The sequence below is a fragment of the Prunus persica genome, chromosome G4 (assembly GCF_000346465.2).
Source record: "Prunus persica cultivar Lovell chromosome G4, Prunus_persica_NCBIv2, whole genome shotgun sequence".
Lineage (NCBI taxonomy): Eukaryota > Viridiplantae > Streptophyta > Magnoliopsida > Rosales > Rosaceae > Prunus > Prunus persica.
Window position 1 is genome coordinate 6,416,942 of NC_034012.1, and position 23,454 is coordinate 6,440,395.

The 23,454-nt window shown below is 37.8% G+C and overlaps 2 protein-coding genes, 1 long non-coding RNA gene and 2 pseudogenes across 15 annotated transcripts; 2 read left to right on the plus strand and 3 right to left on the minus strand.

Annotated features, from left to right (window-relative positions):
• Window positions 1,735–7,404, minus strand: LOC109948530 (annotated as a pseudogene).
• LOC18780748 (pentatricopeptide repeat-containing protein At4g20090) lies at window positions 8,694–14,845 on the minus strand. Of its 11 annotated transcripts, none has more exons than XM_007211306.2 (4): window positions 12,550–14,845; window positions 11,680–12,006; window positions 11,480–11,551; window positions 8,694–10,670 (listed from the first exon to the last, which is right to left on the minus strand). In XM_007211306.2, exon 1 carries the CDS (start codon window positions 14,549–14,551, stop codon window positions 12,557–12,559), a length of 1,995 nt encoding a protein of 664 aa, XP_007211368.1. In that variant the 5' UTR covers window positions 14,552–14,845; the 3' UTR covers window positions 8,694–10,670; window positions 11,480–11,551; window positions 11,680–12,006; window positions 12,550–12,556. The 11 variants fall into 11 exon arrangements, with proteins under 11 accessions (XP_007211368.1, XP_020418128.1, XP_020418119.1 ...); XM_020562539.1 differs by having other exon boundaries at window positions 11,680–11,794; window positions 11,901–14,845; XM_020562530.1 differs by having other exon boundaries at window positions 11,680–11,805; window positions 11,901–14,845.
• LOC18780863 lies at window positions 8,947–10,934 on the plus strand (annotated as a pseudogene).
• Window positions 15,008–17,935, plus strand: LOC109948448. 2 transcript variants are annotated; one of them, XR_002271074.1, is made up of 6 exons: window positions 15,008–15,343; window positions 15,906–16,009; window positions 16,119–16,235; window positions 16,966–17,076; window positions 17,202–17,426; window positions 17,521–17,935. It is a non-coding gene; the product is annotated as an uncharacterized LOC109948448 (long non-coding RNA). The 2 variants fall into 2 exon arrangements; XR_002271075.1 differs by lacking the exon at window positions 15,906–16,009.
• On the minus strand, window positions 18,992–21,822 carry LOC109948433 (golgin candidate 5-like). Of its 2 annotated transcripts, XM_020561370.1 has the most exons (4): window positions 21,470–21,822; window positions 20,804–20,907; window positions 20,578–20,694; window positions 18,992–19,977 (listed from the first exon to the last, which is right to left on the minus strand). In XM_020561370.1, exons 3-4 carry the CDS (start codon window positions 20,642–20,644, stop codon window positions 19,394–19,396), a joined length of 651 nt encoding a protein of 216 aa, XP_020416959.1. In that variant the 5' UTR covers window positions 20,645–20,694; window positions 20,804–20,907; window positions 21,470–21,822; the 3' UTR covers window positions 18,992–19,393. The 2 variants fall into 2 exon arrangements, with proteins under 2 accessions (XP_020416959.1, XP_020416960.1); XM_020561371.1 differs by lacking the exon at window positions 20,804–20,907.

Below are 23,454 nucleotides of genomic sequence, written 5' to 3' on the forward strand. Positions count from 1 at the left end.
TTAATCTGTGTACAAAAGTTCAAATTCAAATATAGAAGGCTGGGTTCATGACATGCTTCTCACACTTAGAGGAAGAAGACATATTATGATAGATATGTGGATATTTTGTTTTATAATATACAATCTACAAGAACAGAAAAATTGTTGTTCAACTTCTCCTTTTCTCAATCTTCTCAGCAACTAAAGTGAGTACAAAATGTAGTATCGAAGTTACTTTTCAAGCACATTTCACAACTCACCTAAACAAGTGTCACTAAATTGCACATGGATCCTGGAAATTTGATATGCTAGTAAAAGTTGCAGAGGCAGATTTTGAGATATTACCTGTTAATGGTTGTCAAATTATGAAAGCTTTTTCACTTTTTTAGCATTAATACATTAACAGATCATCTAGTCTTAGACACATACACACACACACACAAAAGTGAAGAAGAAAAAAGAGAGAGTAATTCAAGGTTCAAGAAATTCAATGACATAACATGTCAAGCAGAAGATAAGAGAACAGTCTTCATGTCCTTACCTGACTACAAACTCACCTTTTTACCAACAGAAATTTCAATTTTCTGCTACGAGCTTATTGTTTACTTGTCCCAGGTCAACCTGCACCAACTTAGAACCAAGAAAAATTTAAAACCTTAGTTGTCTATGTCTTTCTGAAACAAAAATAAAGTCAAATAAAACAAAATAAAAACACAAATAAGAGAATTTGATTGGAGTCCATAAGTTTCAGTAAAGTACCTTTGCTCATCTGCAGATTTGCCAAATGCTGCGAATGAATGTGAGGGAGTCTGTTGAAGGTTTGCACATTTTCATGAAACAGATGTCCGCACATCTCTATTTGCAAGAGTGCTATCTGTAAGAGACCTTGAAGAAAATCTACTTTTTCAGAAAAGTGTCACACGAGAACAACAATTTGGTAGAAATGTAAAGTATGTTATAAAATGAACTGGTATATGTGCGAATATTGAGCTTCACGTAAAGTAGATGAGACACAGTATTTAACGAGGTTCGGCTATGCCTACATCCCCGGAGAGCAGCAGCAGTAACTTTTTCACTATGTAAAATAATAGGGCTACAACTTTGTGTTTACAATATGTATGGCTCACTCAATTTTCTCTCTTGGAGAATTTCTCTCTTGCTCTCTTTCCTCTCAACTCACTCACCCTCATTCTTCCTTCTCTTCCTCTTCTATGTGTGTAAACTTCTCTTGATGGAAGTATCTATTTATAGGCCTAAGACATTGGTTGTTCACCTCACAATATAAGTGGTAAACAACATCATTAATATTCTTCAATCAACAACATCATTAATATTCTTCAATCAATTGGGTAGTGGTTTGGTTTGGTGGGTGTGTGGTTAGGTTTAGTGGATGTTAGTTGGCTATGTGGGCTTCACCTATTCTTCTTTACTTATTCTTCTTTTACAACAAAGTAGATAATGTCGATGGCGGTAATGCTAAGTACCTAAGAAAAGCTGGATCACATATATCATTAATCCTCCAACCCAAAAATAGCCTCCATATTTTTTGTTAGTTTCCTTCTCCAGTACAACGGACGGAAACTATGCCAACTGAATATATAAAATATGTTATAAAACGATAACTGATACTAAAATAACATTACTCTATGCAGAGACGAAATATTGATTTTCCATTTCTTGGAATACTATGTCCCCTTTGATCCAAAGACAAATTTGTATAAAAAACAATCTTCAAAATTAGCAATATAGGCTGCTTCAACATTTGTCAATGGCCGCTCTGACCTTCTTAGGCTTGCAAAGCTCTTGTACAACTCTTGTCCAAGTAGAGGCTTCGGGTGGCAAAAACTTTTGCAGCATCACTTCTACAATTATGGAAGCACCTACTATCTTCTGCTGCTTAAATAGCCGGACAACAAGCTCATTTAGGAACTCCCTCCCATCTTGAGGCAGGTCAAGCTTTTCTTCAAACTTCTCAGGAAGATGTCACATGTAACTGAGTCGGGATCACAACCCCAATGCAGCATCCTATTTAAATGATCAATGGCAAGGGAGATGTGTAAATATGATATTGGAAGAGAATTATTTTCATTGATAGGTACAATTGGTTTTATACAAGAGAGTTCTAAGTATACTAGGAAACGTGTCCTCTATTCTAGGGAACTTACTAGGAAAGTAAATCCTAATTACAACAGTATTGATATTAATTGATATTATACAAACTGATTTCCTACACTCCCCCTCAAGTTGAAGAGTGGATAAGTTGAAGAGTGGATATCAAGAACTCTCAACTTGCGAACAAGATTGTTGAATTCTTCTCGTCCCAATGCCTTAGTAAGAATATCGGCTAACTGAGAGGACGAACTCACATGTTGTGTGGCAATCAAACCTTCCTGAATCTTATCTCGAATAAAATGGCAATCCATCTCAATATGTCTTGTTCTCTCATGAAATACTGGATTGGCAGCAATATGTAAAGCTGCCTTGTTGTCACAATACAACAAAGCAGATTGACGATGAAGAATGCGCAAATCCTTGAGGAGGGATCGAAGCCAAGATAACTCACAACATGCTGCTGCCATAGATCTATATTCAGCTTCTGCTGATGATAAAGATACAGTTTTCTGCCGCTTCGATTTCCATGAAATTAAAGAAGATCCCAAAAACACACAATAGCCTGTAGTGGACCTTCTAGTATTAGGACAACCTGCCCAATCAGAATCACAGAAGGCACGCAAAGTCAAGTCATTCTGAGAAGACAATAATATGCCTTGACCTGGCGATTTTTTTAAATAACGAAGAATACGAAGTGCAGCCTCCATGTGAGGTTTACGTGGGGCATGCATAAACCTACTTAAGACATGAACAGAGTGAGTAATATCTGGCCTTGTGATGGTCAAATAAATCAAGCGACCAACGAGTCTTCTATACTGAGCTGGATCTTTAAGTAATTCACCCTTATCTGAGAGCTTAAGACCTTTTTCCATAGGAAAATCAACAGGTGCGGCACCTAGGAGTTTTGCATCCTTCAAAATTTCCAATGCATACTTGCGTTGAGATAAGAAAATGCCCTGTTTTGATCTTGATACCTCAATCCCCAAAAATTATTTCAAATCTCCAAGATCTTTAATACGAAAATGACGGTGCAAAAAAGCCTTGAGTGCCGAGATAGCTATAGGGTCATTGCCCGTGATAACAATGTCATCAACATAAATCAATAATGCTGTGAAAGAGTGCCCCTTATGGCGTGTAAATAATGAATAGTCAGCTTTAGATTGAATGTAACCAGTAGAACAAATGGCCTGAGAAAACTTAGCAAACCATTGACGAGAAGCTTGCTTTAAACCATAAAGAGATTTATGAAGGCGACATACCAAGTTCTCCCCCTGTCGCCGAAGACCAGGTGGAGGGAGCATGTAGATTTCCTCATGGAGATCACCATGAAGAAAAGCATTGTTGACATCAAGCTGATGAAGGGACCAATTACGGGCGGCAGCAAGAGCGAGAAGGCAGCGGATAGTGGGCATTTTGGCAGTAGGAGAAAAGGTATCATGATAATCAACACCTTCTAGCTGAGTAAAACCTTTAGCAACCAACCGGGCTTTGTAGCGCTCAACCGAGCCATCAGACTTAAGCTTGACTTTATACACCCACCGACAACCAATGGGCTTCTTTCCAGCAGGTAACGGAGTAAGACTCCAAGTGTGGTTATCAGACAAAGCCTGCAATTCAGACTGCATGGCCTCTTGCCAATGAGAGTGGGGAGCAGCGTCCTCATAAGAACTGGGTTCAACAATAGTACTGACTTTTGCAATGAAAGCAAAGTGAGTGGGGGAATAACGATGATATGAGAGAAAATTGCAGAGCGGAAAACGTGTACCTTTAGTAGGACCCGGCAGTAAAGAAGACGAGTGATCAGGGATGGGCAACATGACTTGATTGCAGATGTAGTCACGTAAGCGAACGGAAGGCACAGGGATGCGTTCAGATCGGCGGAGAGGGGGTGGGTCAGGTGCGGGTGCATGTGGACTGGTGACGGGTGAACCGGGGACGTGCCCAGCTGGTGGGGATGAGAGCAAAGGTGGACTGGGCTCAGCAGGCGCGGTGGTGGTGTCAGGTGGGGACGAAGGCAGGGGATGTGGACTGGTGGGGGTCGACTCAGGTAAAGGAGCTGCTGGAGAAGAAGAAAAAATGGGGTCGACGTCAGAAGGGAAAGGAGGTGCCGGAAAGGCAGAGGGAACCGAAAGTGATGGGGAAGGAAAAGTGTGGTAGGGAAAAATATTTTCATGGAACTTAACATCACGACTTGTGAAAATTTTGTGAGACTCAAGATCATAAAGTTTGAAAGCTTTTTGGCCGAGGGGATAACCAAGGAAAACAGATGGAATTGCACGAGGAGCGAATTTATGTGTGACATGAACATTAGTGGCATATGCAAGGCAACCAAAAACACGGAGATGAGAGAAAGATGGTGTTTTGGAATAAAGACGTTCAAAAGGAGTGTGAAAAGAAAGAAGAGGAGTAGGAAAACGGTTGATGAGATGAACTGCAGTTAAAACACATTCCCCCCAAAATTTTGAAGGAAGATTAGCCTGAAGTTTTAAAGCACGAGCCGTTTCAAGGATGTGGCGATGCTTACGTTCTACGACCCCATTTTGTTGAGGCGTATAAACGCAAGAGTGTTGAAAAATGACGCCTTGTTCATGAAAGAAAGTCTGAAGAGAAAGAAATTCCCCCCCATTGTCGGCACGAAGCTGTTTAATTTGGGAATCAAATTGAGTGCCAACAAAAGAAAAAAAGGTTTTTAAAAGATGTTGAGTCTCATGTTTATGGCGCATTAAAAATACCCAAGTAAAGCGAGAAAAATCATCAACTATTGTAAGAAAATAATGGGCACCAGAAATTGACGAATGCTTATAAGGGCCCCAAATATCACAATGAATTAAATCAAATGGTTTGACAGATGAGATTGAACTTGTTCCGAAAGGGAGACGACTCTGCTTTGCCAAGGGACAAACATGACAAGCGTTATTAGAGACAAAAGGGAAATCTAGTAGATGCTTAGACATAAAATGTAATCTGGAGGAAGAAACATGGCCAAGACGACGATGCCAAAGGTCGGTAGTGGTGACAGTGTGATTGCAGGATGGACGGTGAGCGGGATTTTGGTGGGTTGTGTTGGGGGTTGTCTCCGCCAATAGTGCCACCAAGTAATAAAGCCCGTCATGTTGCTTACCCAAACCAATCGTCTTCCTCGTAGCAAGGTCCTGCAAAACGCAATAATATGGGAAAAAAGTCACTGAACAATTCAAATTTTTTGTAAGCTTACTCACAGACATCAAATCTACTGTGAAAGTAGGTACACATAGCACATCACGCAAAGTATAAGTAGAATTGAGAGGGAATGATCATGTTGTAGTAATTGAAGCCTTCTCCCCACTAGGCATACGAACCGGTTGCACAGAATGATCAATATTACGATGAACCAACAATTTTGGAGAAGAAACAATGTGGTCAGTCGCGCCACTGTCGATAATCCAGCGCTGAAATTTTAATTTTGACAAACCTGTGTTGGTGGCAGCTGCATGGACCTGGGATTTCTTGTCAGAAACTGATTTGTCATGCATGATAGCCAACATCTGCTGAATTTGAAGGTCCGAAAGGCCGGACATAACAGACTGCATCGTATCCTTGGTTGGGCCTTCCGAAACATGATTGGAAGATGGACCATCATGCTTTTTCTTAGGTTTGTGGCGTGGATGACCTTCTGGATACCCATGAAGCTTCCAGCAGGTATCAATACGATGGCCATCGTCATCACAATGGGTGCAATGGGGTCGGTTTCTTGAAGATCCAGCGCGGCGATCATCACGGGTGGAGGTCTGGGAACGATTTTGGTCTGTCCTGTCAATGCGACGATCCTCACGATTGGTGGATCGATTCTGATTAGGACGTCCAGTTCGAACAGCCATGGCAGCAGTATCGGAAGTTCCAGCAGCAGCTCGTGAGGCTCCAAGCGTGCGTTGCTTTTCTTCTTGGCTGATGGAGGCATATGCTTGCCTAACAGACGGCAAGGGATTCATCAAGAGAATTTGACCACGAACAGCACTATAAGACTCGTTCAATCCCATAAGGAATTGCATGAGTTTGTTGCGATCACCATGGGTTGCACAGGTACATGTAGAAGAATCAGTGTAGGAAGCAAGTTCATCCCAAAGACCTTTCAACTTGGTGTAATAGGCAGCAACTGACAATTGATCTTGTGTCAAATATGAAGTCTCCCGTTGAAGTTGGAAGATACGAGGAGCGTTGCTTTGAGAGAATCGTTCACGGAGATCCTCCCAAATCTCGCAGGCCGTGGTACAATATATGACACTATCGCTGATTTCGGGATCAAGAGTGTTGACAATCCAGGAGAAAACCATGTCGTTGCAGCGCATCCATACCGCGTGTTCATCAGGAGTGGATTCCGATGACGGCTTTTTGAGAGTTCCATCAACGAAACCCAATTTATTCTTTGCGTTCAATGAAATAGTCATGAATCTGCGCCACGTTGCATAATTATCTCCATTCAAAGGCTTTGGTACAATTACCAAACCTGGATGATCTGAATTATTGATGTAGCAAGGACTTGAAGGTTCAACCTTGAATGTGCCAGAGGAATCACTCATGGTTTCCGGCAGCTGAAGTTATGCGGCACGAGAAGGTAAGGTGCCGTAGGAAAAGAAATATGAAGAGCTAGGGTTTGATGTCCTGCTCTGATACCATGTAAATATGATATTGGAAGAGAATTATTTTCATTGATAGGTACAATTGGTTTTATACAAGAGAGTTCTAAGTATACTAGGAAACGTGTCCTCTATTCTAGGGAACTTACTAGGAAAGTAAATCCTAATTACAACAGTATTGATATTAATTGATATTATACAAACTGATTTCCTACAAGATGCTACTCTGCTTGCAGAATACATTGAAACGTATGTTATAAGTGATGACATCTGGTTGATATTCAGGCTCCTGACAAAGCATTTCATTAAAAAGTTTCAAACCCTGCTCAACCAAACCAGCATGGCAAAGGCCATGAATCATTGAACTGTAAGCCACAACATCAGGTTTGTATCCTCTGCCCAACATCTGCTGCCAGGCAATCAAGGCCTCGTTGAGTTGACCATCCTCACATAAACCATGAATTAGGACACTGTAACAGACCTCATTACGCATATTGTTTGCCATTTCTTTCCACAAAAGAATGGCTTTTTGACTCTGACCTGTCTGGAAGAAACCTCTCATTAAAGAACTATAAGTGAAGGAATTGGGCATGCAACCATTACTCACCATTTCACTGAATACTTCGTTGGCTTCATCTGGTTTTCCTTCTCCGCAAAGACCATTTATAAGAGTGCTATAGACAATTACAAATTTGTAATTACATGTTTAATTGCAAATTCTTCTTCCATAAACTTATTTGAAGAAAGAATATTTGAAAAAAAAAAAAAAACACTTCACCAAAAAAAAAAAAAAAAAAAAAAACAGGAAAGTGTATTGCTATTGCTTGTTCTTGTGCTCATTAAAGAACGTTTCATCATCATCCAGGATCAATTTCAAAGGCTCTTCTTGACTTTTGACCCCAAAAAATAAAAGGCTCTTCTTGAAATACCTTCTTTTTCTTTTTTATGTCTTAATTAAATAATTCTTTTTGCTACAAAAGGATATTCAGGGGAATCAAACATAAAATTAAAAAGTAACGCTATTAACTACTTGAGCTACAAAATCTCTTGTTTAACTAAACGATCTTTAATTTGCAGCTCTGAGGCATGATTATATATATGTAAAAACAAGTGCATAGTTTGTTATATGGCATTTTATAATGCACAGGAAAAATGGTCGTGGTATGCACTAAGAGGCCAATAGTCCATCAATCTCGTGAAAATAAGGACCGATATTTAATCTTTAGATATATATATCTATCTATATATATAAAGCAAAAGGCAGAGAATGGTGAAACATTCAAAATACCAGAAAATGCCCTTGGTTAATGCAAACATTAAGAATTGAAATTATTAATTAAATGAGGATAATATGGTAAATTCACAATTTTTCGTATTAAAAAATTAAAATTAAAAGAAAATTCAGATAATGGGTCCTATTTTTATGGAACACAAATATCCATTATCTTTTTTAATTCTAAAATAAATTTAAATTTTTTTTAAAAAAAAACCTCTCGCTTGCGCGGAAGCGCGTGCAGAAAGGCTAGTATATATAAAACAAAAGACAGAGAATGGTGAAACATTCAAAATACCATAAAATGCCCTTAGTTAATCCAATCATTAAGAATTAAAATTATTAATTAAATGAGGATAATATGGTAAATTCCCATTTTTTCATATTTAAAATTTTAAATTAAAAGGAAAATCAGATAATAAATCCTATTTTTATGAAACACAACTGCCCATTATCTTTTTTAATTCTTAAATTTTTAATTTTTTTTTTTAAAAAAAAAACCTCTCGCAAGCGCGGAAGAGCGTACGGATAAGCTAGTAATAATAAAAGATATTTATTATTTCTGGCTTGTTCATAAACGGCAGTATCTCCATTTATTTTTCGGTAGATAAAGACAGACAACCCGGCCAAGCAGTGGAAACTTCACACAAAATGGCAATGCAAGTAGCCAATATTCAAGTCAACATTACAGTCTTCTGAACAAATCATATCACATATACCAAACAACCCAAGAAAATCAGCCCACCAGACTTGTAAGTTAAAACAAGCTTTTACAAGTCTCTTAAATCGTCTGCATCATTTGACTTATGCATTGAGCTCACAACCTCAGTTTCACTATCAATAATTCAAGAAATAATTCAGGAACTAGGAGATAAGATTCTAAATCTCAGGACAGAATCCCATATTCTAGCATTTTACATTGCCATAAGAGATAAGTGCTAGGGAAGGACACAAGGGAAAAATAGAAAAATGGGTTCCATGGGAGTAGTGGGTGAAGAGGTTCAGCCAAGAAGTTACTGGTGATGGAGCAAACAAGATTTCCTACCAGAAGAATCCTTTCAAAGTTGGAGTACATATCGGACCGCCCTGTCACAAACAGGCTACAGGTTCAAGAACCGTCTCATAAGCAGATCAGATGATAACAATGAGATTGGGGAACTTCCAAAGCGAAGTGAAAATGACATGAAGCGTTGCCTCACATGGTGGGATCTCATCTGGTTTGGATTTGGTTCAGTAATTGGTGCAGGCATCTTTGTGCTTACTGGGCAAGAAATTCATGACCATGCTGGACCAGCTATTGTCTTGTCCTATGTTGCTTCCGGTGTCTCGGCAATGCTCTCTGTCTTCTCCAACACAGAATTTTCAGTGGAAGTCCCTGTGGCAGGTGGAGCTTTTGCTTAACTGCGGACAGAATTAGGAGACTTTATAGCATTCACAACAGCAGGAAACATACTTCTTGAGGGCATTGTCGGAAGTGCAGCAATTGCTAGATCATGGACTTCTTACTTCACATCACTCTTGAATCGTCCCTCCAACTCATTACGCATCCATACAAATCTGACGGAGGGGTTCAATCTACTTGACCCAATAGCTGTTGCGGTTCTGACAATAGCTGCAACAATTGCAATGATCAGCACCAGGAAGACCTCTTACTTAAACTGGATAGCATCTGTAGTCAATAATGTTGTAATTCTGTTTGTGATAATTGCAGCATTTATCCATGCCAACCCATCAAATATGAAACCCTTTTTTCCGTTTGGGGCTAGAGGAGTCTTTCAAGCAGCTGCAATTGTTTACCTTGCTTACGGAGGATTTGACAATATCGCCACCATGGCTGAAGAAACCAAATATCCATCCAGGGACATACCGATAGGATTAATTGGATCAATGTCAATCATCACTGTCGTATATTGTTTAACGGCAGTTTCACTGCCTATGATGCAGAAATACACAGATATAGACCCAAATGTAGCCTACTCTGTAGCATTTCAAAGTGTGGGCATGACATGGGCCAAGTACCTAGTTGCCCTAGGTGCCCTGAAGGGAATGACCACTGTTCTTCTGGTCGGGACACTTGGACAGGCACGGTATATCACTCATATTGCACGAGCCCACATGATACCACCATGGTTTGCTCTTGTCCATCCAAAGACAGGAACCCCCATAAATGCTAGTCTTGATTGTCATTCCAAGTGGTTGTATTGCTTTGTTTTCGAGCTTGGATGTCTTGGCAGGTCTGTTATCAGTGAGCACACTCTTTATCTTCATGATGATGGCTGTCGCACTTCTAGTGAGGAGGTACTACGTGAGAGAAATCACCCCACAACATCATCTTTTGAAGCGTCATTTCTTGCTGATCATCATTGCTTCTTCCATGTGGACTTCGGCTTACTGGGGACTAAATCCCAATGGTTGGGTTGGTTATGTCGTGACAGTTCCTCTTTGGTTCTTTGGGACTTTGGCAATGGCAGTATTTTTACCCCAGCAGAGGTCACCAAAAGTTTGGGGGGTTTCCACTGGTTCCTTGGTTGCCATCCTTGTCAATTGCAACAAACATTTTTCTTATGGGCTCTCTGGGTCATAAAGCTTTTGAAAGATTTGGAATCTGCACCGTAGTAATGCTTATTTACTATGTCTTCTTTGGTCTGCATGCAACTTATGATATGGCCCATAAGCAAGACCAGCCAGAATCCCTGAAAGTTGATGACAGCAACATCAGAGAGAAGGCAGAGCCTTGAAATCACAGTACCGTCTGAACGTTCTTTGTAGGAATGATTCTTCAGTTTCATTTTATATTATGATGCAACTAGTTTTGAGAACAAATTATTCTTAATGTAACAATAAACAAAACTGTACTACTTGCAGCAGTGTGATTATTACACAAATAACAGATGCCAAAGTGATCTTTGGTTTTGGATACATAATAGAATGCACGCTGGACATATGAAAAATAAAAACAAATGCATTAATCTGTGTACAAAAGTTCAAATTCAAATATAGAAGGCTGGGTTCATGACATCCTTCTCACACTTAGAGGAAGAAGACATACTATGATAGATATGTGGAGATTTTGTTTTATAATATACAATTTACAAAAACAGAAAAATTGTTGTTCAACTTCTCCTTTTCTCAGTCTTCTCAGCAAATAAAGTGAGTACAAAATGTAGTATCGAAGTTACTTTTCAAGCAAATTTCACAACTCACCTAAACAAGTGTCACTAAATTGCACATGGATCCTGGAAATTTTATATGCTAGTAAAAGTTGCAGACGGCAGATTTTGAGATATTACCTGTTAATGGTTGTCAAATTATGAAAGCTTTTTCACTTTTTTAGCATTAATACATTAACAGATAATCTAGTCTTAGACACATACACACACACACAAAAAAGTGAAGAAGAAAAAAGAGAGAGTAATTCAAGGTTCAAGAAATTCAATGACATAACATGTCAAGCAGAAGATAAGAGAACAGTCTTCATGTCCTTACCTGACTACAAACTCACCTTTTTACCAACAGAATTTCAATTTTCTGCTACGAGCTTATTGTTTACTTGTCCCAGGTCAACCTGCACCAACTTAGAACCAAGAAAAATTTAAAACCTTAGTTGTCTATGTCTTTCTGAAACAAAAATAAAGTCAAATAAAACAAAATAAAAACACAAATAAGAGATTTGATTGGAGTCCATAAGTTTCAGTAAAGTACCTTTGCTCATCTGCAGATTTGACATATGCTGTGAATGAATGGGAGGGAGTCTGTTGAAGGTTTGCACATTTTCATGAAACAGATGTCCGCACATCTCTATTTGCAAGAGTGCCATCTGTAAGAGACCTTAAAGAAAATCTACTTTTTCAGAAAAGTGTCATATGAGAACAATTTGGTAGAAATGTAAAGTAGATAATGTCGATGGCGGTAATGCTAAGTACCTAAGAAAAGCTGGATCACATATATCATTAATCCTCCAACCAAAAAATAGCCTCCATATTTTTTGTTAGTTTCCTTCTCCAGTACAACAGACGGAAACTATGCCAACTGAATATATAAAATGTGTTATAAAACAATAACTGACACTAAAATAACATGACGCTATGCAGAGACGAAATATTGATTTTCCATTTCTTGGAATACTACGTCCCCTTAAAGAATCTTCAAAATTATAAGGTACATCCCCAACTCTAAAAGGCAACTGGACTGCATGTGGTTGAAAGAAAAATCACATATGGTGATTTTCCCACTCCCCTTTTGTCCACTTACACTCCCTTTTGTTTTTAAATAGTTTTTAGTATAACAAAAAGGGAGTGTAAGTGAACAAAAGAGGAGTGGGAACATACAATTTCTAACAAAAGGAGTGTAAGTGGATAAAAGAGGAGTGGGAAAATCAGCTCTCTTTTTTTACCAGATAAAAATTAGACCATGTAATGTTAGGAAGGGGGGCTGAAAAGAAAAGTTATCAACTCTAGCTTTTTTCTCTTACGAGTTTAACATCTAAGCTTTGATTACCTAATTAAGAAAGATATGGTTCCAGTTAGAGTCTAACCAAGCTTTGAGGAGAACAAAAACACATAAAAGCCTTACTTAAAAATTAGAAATATAGGCTGCTCCAGCATTTGTCAATGGCTGCTCTGACCATCTTAGGCTTGCAAAGCTCTTGTACAACCCTTGTCCAAGTAGAGGCTTTGGGTGGCAAAAACTTTTGCAGCATCACTTCTACAATTATGGAAGCACCTACTATCCTCTGCTGCTTAAATAGCCGGACAACAAGCTCATTTAGGAACTCCCTCCCATCTTGAGGCGGGTCAAGCCTTTCTCTCAAACTTCTCAGGAAGATGTCACATGTAACTGAGTCGGGATCACAACCCCGATCCAGCATCCTATTTAAATGATCAATGGCAAGGGAGATGCTACTCTGCTTGCAGAATACATTGAAAAGTATGTTATAAGTGATGACATCTGGTTGACATTCAGGCTCCTGACAAAGCATTTCATTAAAAAGTTTCAAACCCTGCTCAACCAAACCAGCATTGCAAAGGCCATGAATCATTGAACTGTAAGCCACAACATCAGGTTTATATCCTCTGCCCAACATCTGCTGCCAGGCGATCAAGGCCTCGTTGAGTTGACCATCCTCACATAAACCATGAATTAGGACACTGTAACAGACCTCATTACGCATATTGTTTGCCATTTCTTTCCACAAAAGAATGGCTTTTTGACTCTGACCTGTCTGGAAGAAACCTCTCATTAAAGAACTATAAGTGAAGGAATTGGGCATGCAACCATTACTCACCATTTCACTGAATACTTCCTTGGCTTCATCTGGTTTTCCTTCTCCGCAAAGACCATTTATAAGAGTGCTATAGGCAATGGTGTTGGGTTTACATCCCTTTTCCAGCATCTCCTTCCACAATCTCATTGCATCTTCAGATTTTCCCTCCTTGAACAGTCCACTAACAAGGACTGAATAAATATACTCATTTGCATGATTCCCTCTTTCTTCCATAGACATCAGCACTCGAGCCCCATCAACCGCTCGCCCTCGCTTAACAAGTCCATTGATGATTGTACCATATGTCACATCATTAGGCACACATTTATTCGAAACCATTCTATCCAAAAGACTAACTGCCTTAGCCAACTTACCCTTGAGACACAAACCGTGGATAAGGGTGTTATAAGTCACTTCATTCGGAACACAGCCTTTAAGAAGCATATTATCAACAAGCTTCGCTGCACGTCCCAAGTCACCCTTCTTGCATAATGCATTAATCAACACATTAAATGTCACAGGACTCGGAATGCACCCCTCAAGTTGCATCTCATCCAACAAAAAGACCGCCTCATCAATCCTTTTCTCCTTGCATAACCCATCCATCAATGTAGAATACGTGAACACATCAGGAGTGCAATTCCTAAGTGGCATTTCTCTAAACACTTGGACTGCTCTATCAACCAATCCGAGCTTACACATGGATTTAATAATCAAATTAAAACTGAGTACATTGGGTGAAATGTTCATGCCCGTAGTACCAACAACATGAGAATAAAACTCTAAAGCATGAGAATAATGACCCTCCTGTATAATAACATTAAGCACCGAATTAAACGACTTAACTGTTCGCCTACACTGAAATTCATCCACCATTCTATAAAACAATTCTACAGCTTTATTGGGTAAATGCGCTTTTCCATAAGCTCTAAACATTAGAATAAAACTCTGCTCAATAAAAACTCGCCTTTCACGTTTCATTCGATCCAAAACCTGCTCCAATGACCGAAAATCACCCAAATTTGCGTAATTCTCAATGAGTGAATAGAAAGTTGAATCACCGGACTTGTAAGAACCCAATTTGGTACCTTTCTTGAAGATTTCATTAGAAATTGGGGGCTCAGTTTCATCATTGTTTACGGGTTCAGTTTGAAGGGCTTGGTTTGATGGAATTGCAAGAACTGAAAAGTGAGAATGAAGCGAACAAGTTAACAACTCACATGGTGAGATTGGACAGAGGCTCAGCTTCTTGAGACCACCTTGGATTGAGCTGCAGAGGAGCTTCGAGTAGTAAGTTGAGCATTTTGGCATGGGTTTTTAAGGGTTTGGTTTGGGGATTGGATTGAACCTGCATACAAGTCCAAATGGGTAGAAGGATATCAGAATCAAGTATTGGGTTTTAATGGGTTTTGTGCATTTCACAGAGAGACAAACTCTCCCAGTGAACTCGCTGAATGGTGTCGAACTCAAAATAGTGCAAGCCACAAGAAACAGAGTATCAGAAAGAAGCCTAACGGGAAGCTCTGATTGGAAGAAGAAGAAGCAAGCTGGTGTTTTTACAATCAAGCGGATTTATGCCCAAATACAAAACGAAGAAGGGATTAGCTGAGGAGGCCTTCGTGTAAACCCAATCTTATTCACCCCGCCCCTTTTAATAATTTACAAATTTATAATTAAATTATTTACAGACAAATATTTATATGGGAAATAGCTCAAAATACCACCAATTTTATAATTTTATGTCAAAATACCACCTTTTCTCAAAATTTTCAAAACTACGACCTATAAATACATTTTTATTGTAAATTGATTGCACCCATATCACATTTTCAGAAAACCTGAGGGGAACTACGGGTTTAGAATGACTTCGCCTCCGCCTCTTTTCTCGTTCGATCGTCTACGGCCTCCGCTTCCTCTCTCCTTCGTTCTTTTACGCCCCTGCCTCCGCCTCTGCTTTTTCGATTGTCTGCCTTCCTCCTCCTCCTCTGCTTTTTCGATTGTCTACCTTCCTCCTTCTCCTCCTACTTGGCTCTTCTCCTCAGCTATCAGCTATTTCATACCCAGAAGTGTTGGATCCTGAGCAAGCAGTGAAAGGGCTATCTGGTAATCTAATGACTAATACTATTAGTTGGATATGCTGTATGTTTTCTCTTCAAAATTCTAGATTTAGTAGGGTTGGCATACACTATCATGACCTGATATATTTTCAGTCTGTTTTAATTACTGGCTATTAGGGTGTGGTTTGAAACTTTGACTGATGGGGTGGGGGAGCTTGGACGGAGTTTTCTTATTTTTGTGAAATGGGTTTTGGAGGATTAGGGATTTTAGGGGAGTGTGTGAGTTCGCTGTTTTGGTGGAAGATATATGCAGAAGGGTTATGATGATGATGGGGGTGGGTTTTTGTGTTTTGTTAATTCTTTTGTTTGTCGGAAGAAGAATGAGATATTTTTCCAACTCTTATGAGTGAGTTGGGTTCAAAAGCAATTATTGTTGGTTTTATATTTTGATTTATTTGCAACTGTCTTTATAGAATTTAATTTTTAATAGTAATATATGTATTCTTCATGAATGGTTTTGCTCTGTTCAGGTGCGTCTGTCTACATGGGTTTGTGCTTGAAGCATAATGCAAGTTTTGTTAATAAATTCTCTGTTTTATGCTGTGCAGGTGTGAATTGGAATAAATAAAAAAAATTTGCTGGGTTTTTGAGACTTGTGATGTTATTCATCAGTATTCATGCCTGGTTTCTTCTTGCAATAATTTTGTTGATTGTGAGCTTTTCCCTCTAGCGCTTGTTGCTGATACTGATTGTGAAGGTGAATTGGTTGTGCTTTATGATGTTTGAACCTCATTTCTGTTTCTTCTCTTTCATGCCAATAGGTTGTAGGAAACTCCGCTCTCAAACATAGGCAATGAACAATTGAGTTGACATGCTGCTGGGAGAATTGTTTGCAATGCAGAGAAGACTTGTCTCTTACTTTTGTGATGATGAACTGGGTGAGATTCTTTAAGAGTGATGTGTCATATTTGAATTTTTGAATATCATATTTTAGTTTTGTTTTTAAGTTTTGAACTTTGTTCTATTTCAGCATCCTATAGACCTGTGTTAACTTATATCTACATGTGATATGGATATAACTTATGCTTTCAAATTAATTTGACTTGTGTTATATCTTGTTTCGTACCTTTGTTTCGAAAATTTCTTTGTAAAGACCAAAAAGAATAGTGTGTTTTTATCATGAATGATGTATGGACAAATTGGAATGTGTTGAATATGATGCAAGCTGGTGTTACAGAGCATGATATCCAATATGATGATGTATGGGTGCATGTAATATTAACCCATATTAACTCTGTTAAGGAAATAGGGAAAAAGGCCATGGCATTGAAATCAGTATTGCTAGTCTTCTGTACATCCTATGTATTTATTAAGACGTGGGTATTTGAATTGATCCGATTCATGAAGATCAAGAATTAGATTGATTGGCGGAGTAGGTGATTCCATATCTAGTATTTCTCTCTCCTATTTCAAGCGAGTAATTATGCCATTAAGTGGTCTGGAGAATTGACATTAAATTTGCATATAATCTAATAATCAGTTTTTGTTTGAGTATAAGAAAGAATGTTTTTTTTAATTTCTCTCTGTTCTCATCATTGGTATTAGAACTTTCAATGCCATGGCCAACAATGCTTTGTATTAATCCTGCTGATTATGCTTATCTTGCAGGTTGTAGCAAGCAATTTTGACATAAGAGTTGAGTTGAAATTGAAACTTGCTATTGAACCAAAAGGGAGCTGCTGAAAGTGGGTCTAAGCAGCAGCAACAACAACCCAACAGGTATGTGGTGCTTCTCTGTCACCATAATTCTATGTTCTGCAATTTCTGATAATCAGTTTATGTTTGAGTATAAAAAAGAAAGTCACAGATTATGATTTTGTTCTTGCCAATATTGTTAATGGCAGGGTAGACATGGATCGAAAGAGAAAGAGGAAGATTGTGACAACTCTAGTTGCAGTAGAGTTAGATAAACAACATTTGTGTGCATCCATGATGTCAGTAACTGTCATATATACTTTGACAGATGGTACTATGAAAAATACCATTACCGCATCTGACCAATGGTCTGGATGGAGGGATAGTAAATAGAAAATCTATATGTTGGGGGTTTTCTGGCTAGCTAAAAATCTGTGAGAAATGATGAATCCATCTGATTGCAGCCTATTTAATGTTTAATACCTTCATTAAAAAAAGGTTGTTGACAGTGCTTTGACTATCTTGCAGATTATAATGGCAAAACCAGCAGGTGGCCCTAGTGAGAGAGATCAGCATGCAGGGATGGATGAGGACTAATTTTGTGTGTATGACAATTGACTATCTTTGCATGTATTGCTCTATATTAGGGATCTTTTGTTCCATTTTAGTAACAATTTTGTTTAGGAGAAAAAGAAACATATTGCAGTTCATGCTTTGTAAATGCCACTATTATGTTATGATGGACACGTGGTATGCCCTTGTTGGGTAGGTTTTGGATTGAAACCATGGTCGAGTGCTTGAGCCATGTTTAGTGTGAAGCTTGAATGGATTTTCTTTTCTGTTGTATTTGGCCCTTGTCTTTTCAAGCATGCCAAAAATCATCCTAGTTTTGTAATATGTGGTTTGTGTCCAATTAATTTACTGTGGACCTTGCATTTTTGTACCAATATTTGATAGCTGCCTTCTTTTGAACGAAGATTCATTGAGGGAGAGAATTACTTTCCTTTTGAATATGAATCGATGTGCAACTCCAACTATCATTTCAAAGGTCAACATCAATTCATGCTAATATAAGGATGGATAACAATTGTCGTGTCCATGAGATTCGAATTCAGGATTACTTTTCAACGAAGTGGAGACTCTGTTATTAGACCAAATGGCCATTGACATACGATATGATAGCAATATTAGGCCAATACATGTACACTATAGAGGCAATATGAAAGCAATATAACCACAATACGATAGCAATAGTATTACAATATCACCTATAAAAATATAATTATTGTCCACTTATTGCTGATTTTTCACATGTTCAGAAATTTTGTTCTCTCTTAGCTCACTCGGCTCTCTCTCTCTAGCACATCTCTCTCTCTCTTTGGTATCTGTCTATCGCAGCTCTCTATCTCTCTCTTGGCTCTCTCTCTCTCTCTCTCTCTCTCTCTCTCTCTAGTGCAACTCTCTCTTTGCTCTCTTTCTGTAGCGCAGCTCTCTCTCTGTCTCTCTCTAGCTTCGTTCTGCCTCTTTCTCCCCTTATTCGCTCTCTGTCTCTTTATTCATACCTTCCTTTTTTTGTAAATTATTTTTTAGTTGTTATTATTTTTTAAAATAATTTCTTACAATGTCTTACGATGCAATTATGATGCACCTGACTGCCTGTTTTTGAAAGGCATGTTGTTTCTTTCTCCTCCTCGTCTTATTTTTAAATGCAATATGGCCCAAACCGTAAACCCATTGATGAGCCGTAGTCAATATACATACACTAGAGAGGCAATATTAGGGCAATATAATGGCAATACGATAGCAATAGCATTACAATATACATGCAATACGATGGCAATATGCATACAATATGTATACAATACACAGGCAATATTAGTACAATACACATGCAATAGGACAGCAATATTAAGTCAATCTACATACAATACACACACATCCATTACAGACTACAATTTAGACATGGAAAATAAATCGCCACCGAACCCTAACAATACTATCCCAAGAAGCAAAAATTATTTCTTTCATAAAACTTGACAATTCAATTGTTATTACATAGTCAACCAATCTTTGCTCTATTACATACATACTTCCTACCTATAATTATAAATAATGGAGAGCTCACAAATTCTACTAATTTGATCTTAACTTCATCAATTTGTTCTTCGTTGTATGAGTTAGCTCTCCCTTCTTGCACATTTTCCAAGTTGTTCTGTTCTCCTCCCGTGTAGCAATATCAGCAACAACAGGTTATCTACAGATCTAAAATCATAACTGCACATGATTCTAAATTAGCAAAGAGGAAAACCTCCAGGCTGGCTATCAGTTGGAGTCTCAGCTTCAACCATAGCAACTGTTTCAACAATCTCTCCAGCCTGAGTCATATGTCCATCCTTCTGCTCTACCTGTGTCTTTTGTTCATCCACATCAACATCATGTGCCTCACGCGGAGAACAGTATGACCCTCCTCAACTTGATCTACCTCAACAGCTCTTGACTTACCCTGCATTGTTTCTGGATTTACTGAGGGTCCCACTACTGAAATCTTGTTGTCATCTTGAGAACCCACAGATTCTGATGGGCCATCATTCTTAACAGTGGGTTCAAAGGGCTCAACTGGCAGTGAAGATGATTCAGATTCAGATTTTTCAGGCTCTGCTATCACTGTCTCTGTTTCCTCCACCGTCGCAGCATGCTTATCATCTGTTTCTTCCTTGACAACTTCAGTTTCCTCCTTATCAGCCATCTGTTCAGTTGAAGAGTGTTGTAAAGTTTCTATTTTGACCCCTTCCTTTGCCTCAACAGTAGAGAGTTTTTGTGGAGATTCAGATTCCCCTGATGATTTGTCAACCTTTGGCGGATGCTCTGAAGACTCAGCTTTCTGTGATGAATCAACACTACTTCCCTCATTTGTTTGTCCCATAAAAGATATAACAGGATCAAATAGCAATTTCCCTTCAGTAGACGAAGGCCATAATCCTGAAGCTGTCACACATATAAAGGGGACATCTTACTTTCAACTTTCATGCAAAAATAGAGAACACAGCATAACTACCAGAATTCCTTTTTTCCAAATAAATCCTATCATTGAAAACTCTGTTCTACCCAAAACGAGAAACACAATGCAATTAAATACGCTAAGGAAATCATGATTTACAAGTAACGAAAACTGCAACTTATATAACCACTATATATAAGCTCCAAAATTAGTATTTTCCTTTTGCCTTGGTTGTGTAAACCAAATTTGAGTTGCTCAGCCATTTTACTTCATGAAGCATAAAATGTAGCTCATTCTCTACCCAGTAATCAATACTATAATTATCATTAACAAAAATACCACCCAAAAAAAAAACACACTATTCTTTTTGGTCTTTACAAAGAAATTTTCGAAACAAAGGTACGAAACAAGATATAACACAAGTCAAATTAATTTGAAAGCATAAGTTATATCCATATCACATGTAGATATAAGTTAACACAGGTCTATAGGATGCTGAAATAGAACAAGGTTCAAAACTTAAAAACAAAACTAAAATATGATATTCAAAAATTCAAATATGACACATCACTCTTAAAGAATCTCACCCAGTTCATCATCACAAAAGTAAGAGACAAGTCTTCTCTGCATTGCAAACAATTCTCCCAGCAGCATGTCAACTCAATTGTTCATTGCCTATGTTTGAGAGCGGAGTTTCCTACAACCTATTGGCATGAAAGAGAAGAAACAGAAATGAGGTTCAAACATCATAAAGCACAACCAATTCACCTTCACAATCAGTATCAGCAACAAGCGCTAGAGGGAAAAGCTCACAATCAACAAAATTATTGCAAGAAGAAACCAGGCATGAATACTGATGAATAACATCACAAGTCTCAAAAACCCAGCAAATTTTTTTTATTTATTCCAATTCACACCTGCACAGCATAAAACAGAGAATTTATTAACAAAACTTGCATTATGCTTCAAGCACAAACCCATGTAGACAGACGCACCTGAACAGAGCAAAACCATTCATGAAGAATACATATATTACTATTAAAAATTAAATTCTATAAAGACAGTTGCAAATAAATCAAAATATAAAACCAACAATAATTGCTTTTGAACCCAACTCACTCATAAGAGTTGGAAAAATATCTCATTCTTCTTCCGACAAACAAAAGAATTAACAAAACACAAAAACCCACCCCCATCATCATCATAACCCTTCTGCATATATCTTCCACCAAAACAGCGAACTCACACACTCCCCTAAAATCCCTAATCCTCCAAAACCCATTTCACAAAAATAAGAAAACTCCGTCCAAGCTCCCCCACCCCATCAGTCAAAGTTTCAAACCACACCCTAATAGCCAGTAATTAAAACAGACTGAAAATATATCAGGTCATGATAGTGTATGCCAACCCTACTAAATCTAGAATTTTGAAGAGAAAACATACAGCATATCCAACTAATAGTATTAGTCATTAGATTACCAGATAGCCCTTTCACTGCTTGCTCAGGATCCAACACTTCTGGGTATGAAATAGCTGATAGCTGAGGAGAAGAGCCAAGTAGGAGGAGAAGGAGGAAGGTAGACAATCGAAAAAGCAGAGGAGGAGGAGGAAGGCAGACAATCGAAAAAGCAGAGGCGGAGGCAGGGGCGTAAAAGAACGAAGGAGAGAGGAAGCGGAGGCCGTAGACGATCGAACGAGAAAAGAGGCGGAGGCGAAGTCATTCTAAACCCGTAGTTCCCCTCAGGTTTTCTGAAAATGTGATATGGGTGCAATCAATTTACAATAAAAATGTATTTATAGGTCGTAGTTTTAAAAATTTTGAGAAGGGGTGGTATTTTGACATAAAATTATAAAATTCGTGATATTTTGAGCTATTTCCCTATTTATATAAGCTAAAAATGAAAACAAACAAATTTAATATTGTCATGTTGGAGGAGCCATGTCCCCTTAGCTCGTCCTCGGTGTAGTTGCACCGTTAGGCTATGTTGTTTGGGATGCTTCATTGGACCGGACTAAGTTAAATAGTACTTGAAATTCTTGTTTAGTAAGAGATGGGACTAACTTAAATAAGACTGTATAATCTAATAATGAAAAAAACACCTCACTCATTCATCTAATACAATGAGCCTGAAAAGTAGTCCGTTAAATAGCAAGCTAGATGAATAGAACACGTGAGTCCAACGCCTCTCTTTAAAAAATACCATAATTTTATTTGTTTTCTTTTAATTATTCTTTTAGATCTTTGAATGGGGGTTTTTTTTTTGGCAGCATTTATTTATTTTAGATAAAAATCCTTAAAATATTACAATAATTATTTTGATATTGCGTTGGAAAATCAAACTATAGTAATATACAAATGTTTGATATTTTTTTGATATTGAAACAAGTTTAGTAATTCATGATGTGATGCTTTCTTTATCGCAAGAAATTTTTACCTTGTCAAATTATATAATTTTTTTAATTGTTGTTTTACTTGGTCCCTAAAAAACCTAGAATTAGATAAAGTGAGCTTAGCTCCTTTAACAATGTTTCGACCAACTAAGAATCAAGATTAATCTTGAGAAGCCAAAAAATAAATATCATTAAAAAAAATAATTGTATTTGTTTTCTTTTTATTATTGTTTTAAATCTTTTTTTTTTTTTGCCAGATATTGATATAAATATTTGAATTGAGTTTTGTAGCATTTTTTTATCTTTTAGTTTAATTATAAGAATTATTTTTTAGTCCGACACAGCATTAAACATAAGTCTTCACTATTTTTACAATCCAGCTTCTTAGTCTAACACAGCACTAAATGTAGGTCAGTATTTAATCCAGCTTAGGCCAATCCGAGCTAATCCAAGACAGTCTCAGGATTTAGTCCAATCTATGACAGTCTGCTGTGCCAAACGACCCATATTGTCTCAAATTTCTCTGCTTTGGGTACATTAGAGTTGATTATGTCCACAAACTCGTACAAGTGTGAGACTTTATCTCAAAATGCGTAAAATATGCAATATAGAGAATTACTGCTTAATTAACCCATTTATTTTTTTTCTAGGCCAAACCATCATACAGGGTGTCAATAATGTCACTCTTACTTTGTTGAACTATACATTTTAGTTTAATTCGTATGAAGTTTGTGTGTGTGTGGAGAAAATATAGTATTTCATTAAACCGAAAGGAACATTATAAGGTAAGAACTAGCATGTTAACGGTGGTCTTATTAAAATCTTCCTAGAGAAAACAAAACCTGGGGTAGGAAAGAGTAACACACATACTATTGACTAAACATAAGAGTCAAACAACTTATACGAAACAAATAAACCTAAAACTCAACCACAAAACCCTTAAAAACAATATCCCATCACTACGTAAGTACTGTCAAATAAGTCCTCCCATGATCTAGACAGAGCATCAAAGTTCTTTGTATATAGTCAAAAACATACTATGGATATCATAATAGATCCAACCAATCACCCAA

Excerpts from the sequence above, each read along its gene's own strand:
- LOC109948433 (XM_020561371.1), bottom strand. The coding sequence starts at position 20,644 with ATGCTGCTGGGAGAATTGTTTGCAATGCAGAGAAGACTTGTCTCTTAC. Across the intron at positions 19,978-20,577 it reads CTTTTGTGATGATGAACTGG|CTTCAGGATTATGGCCTTCG; the intron begins GTGAGATTCTTT and ends TATGTGTGACAG.
- LOC18780748 (XM_007211306.2), bottom strand. The coding sequence starts at position 14,551 with ATGCCAAAATGCTCAACTTACTACTCGAAGCTCCTCTGCAGCTCAATC.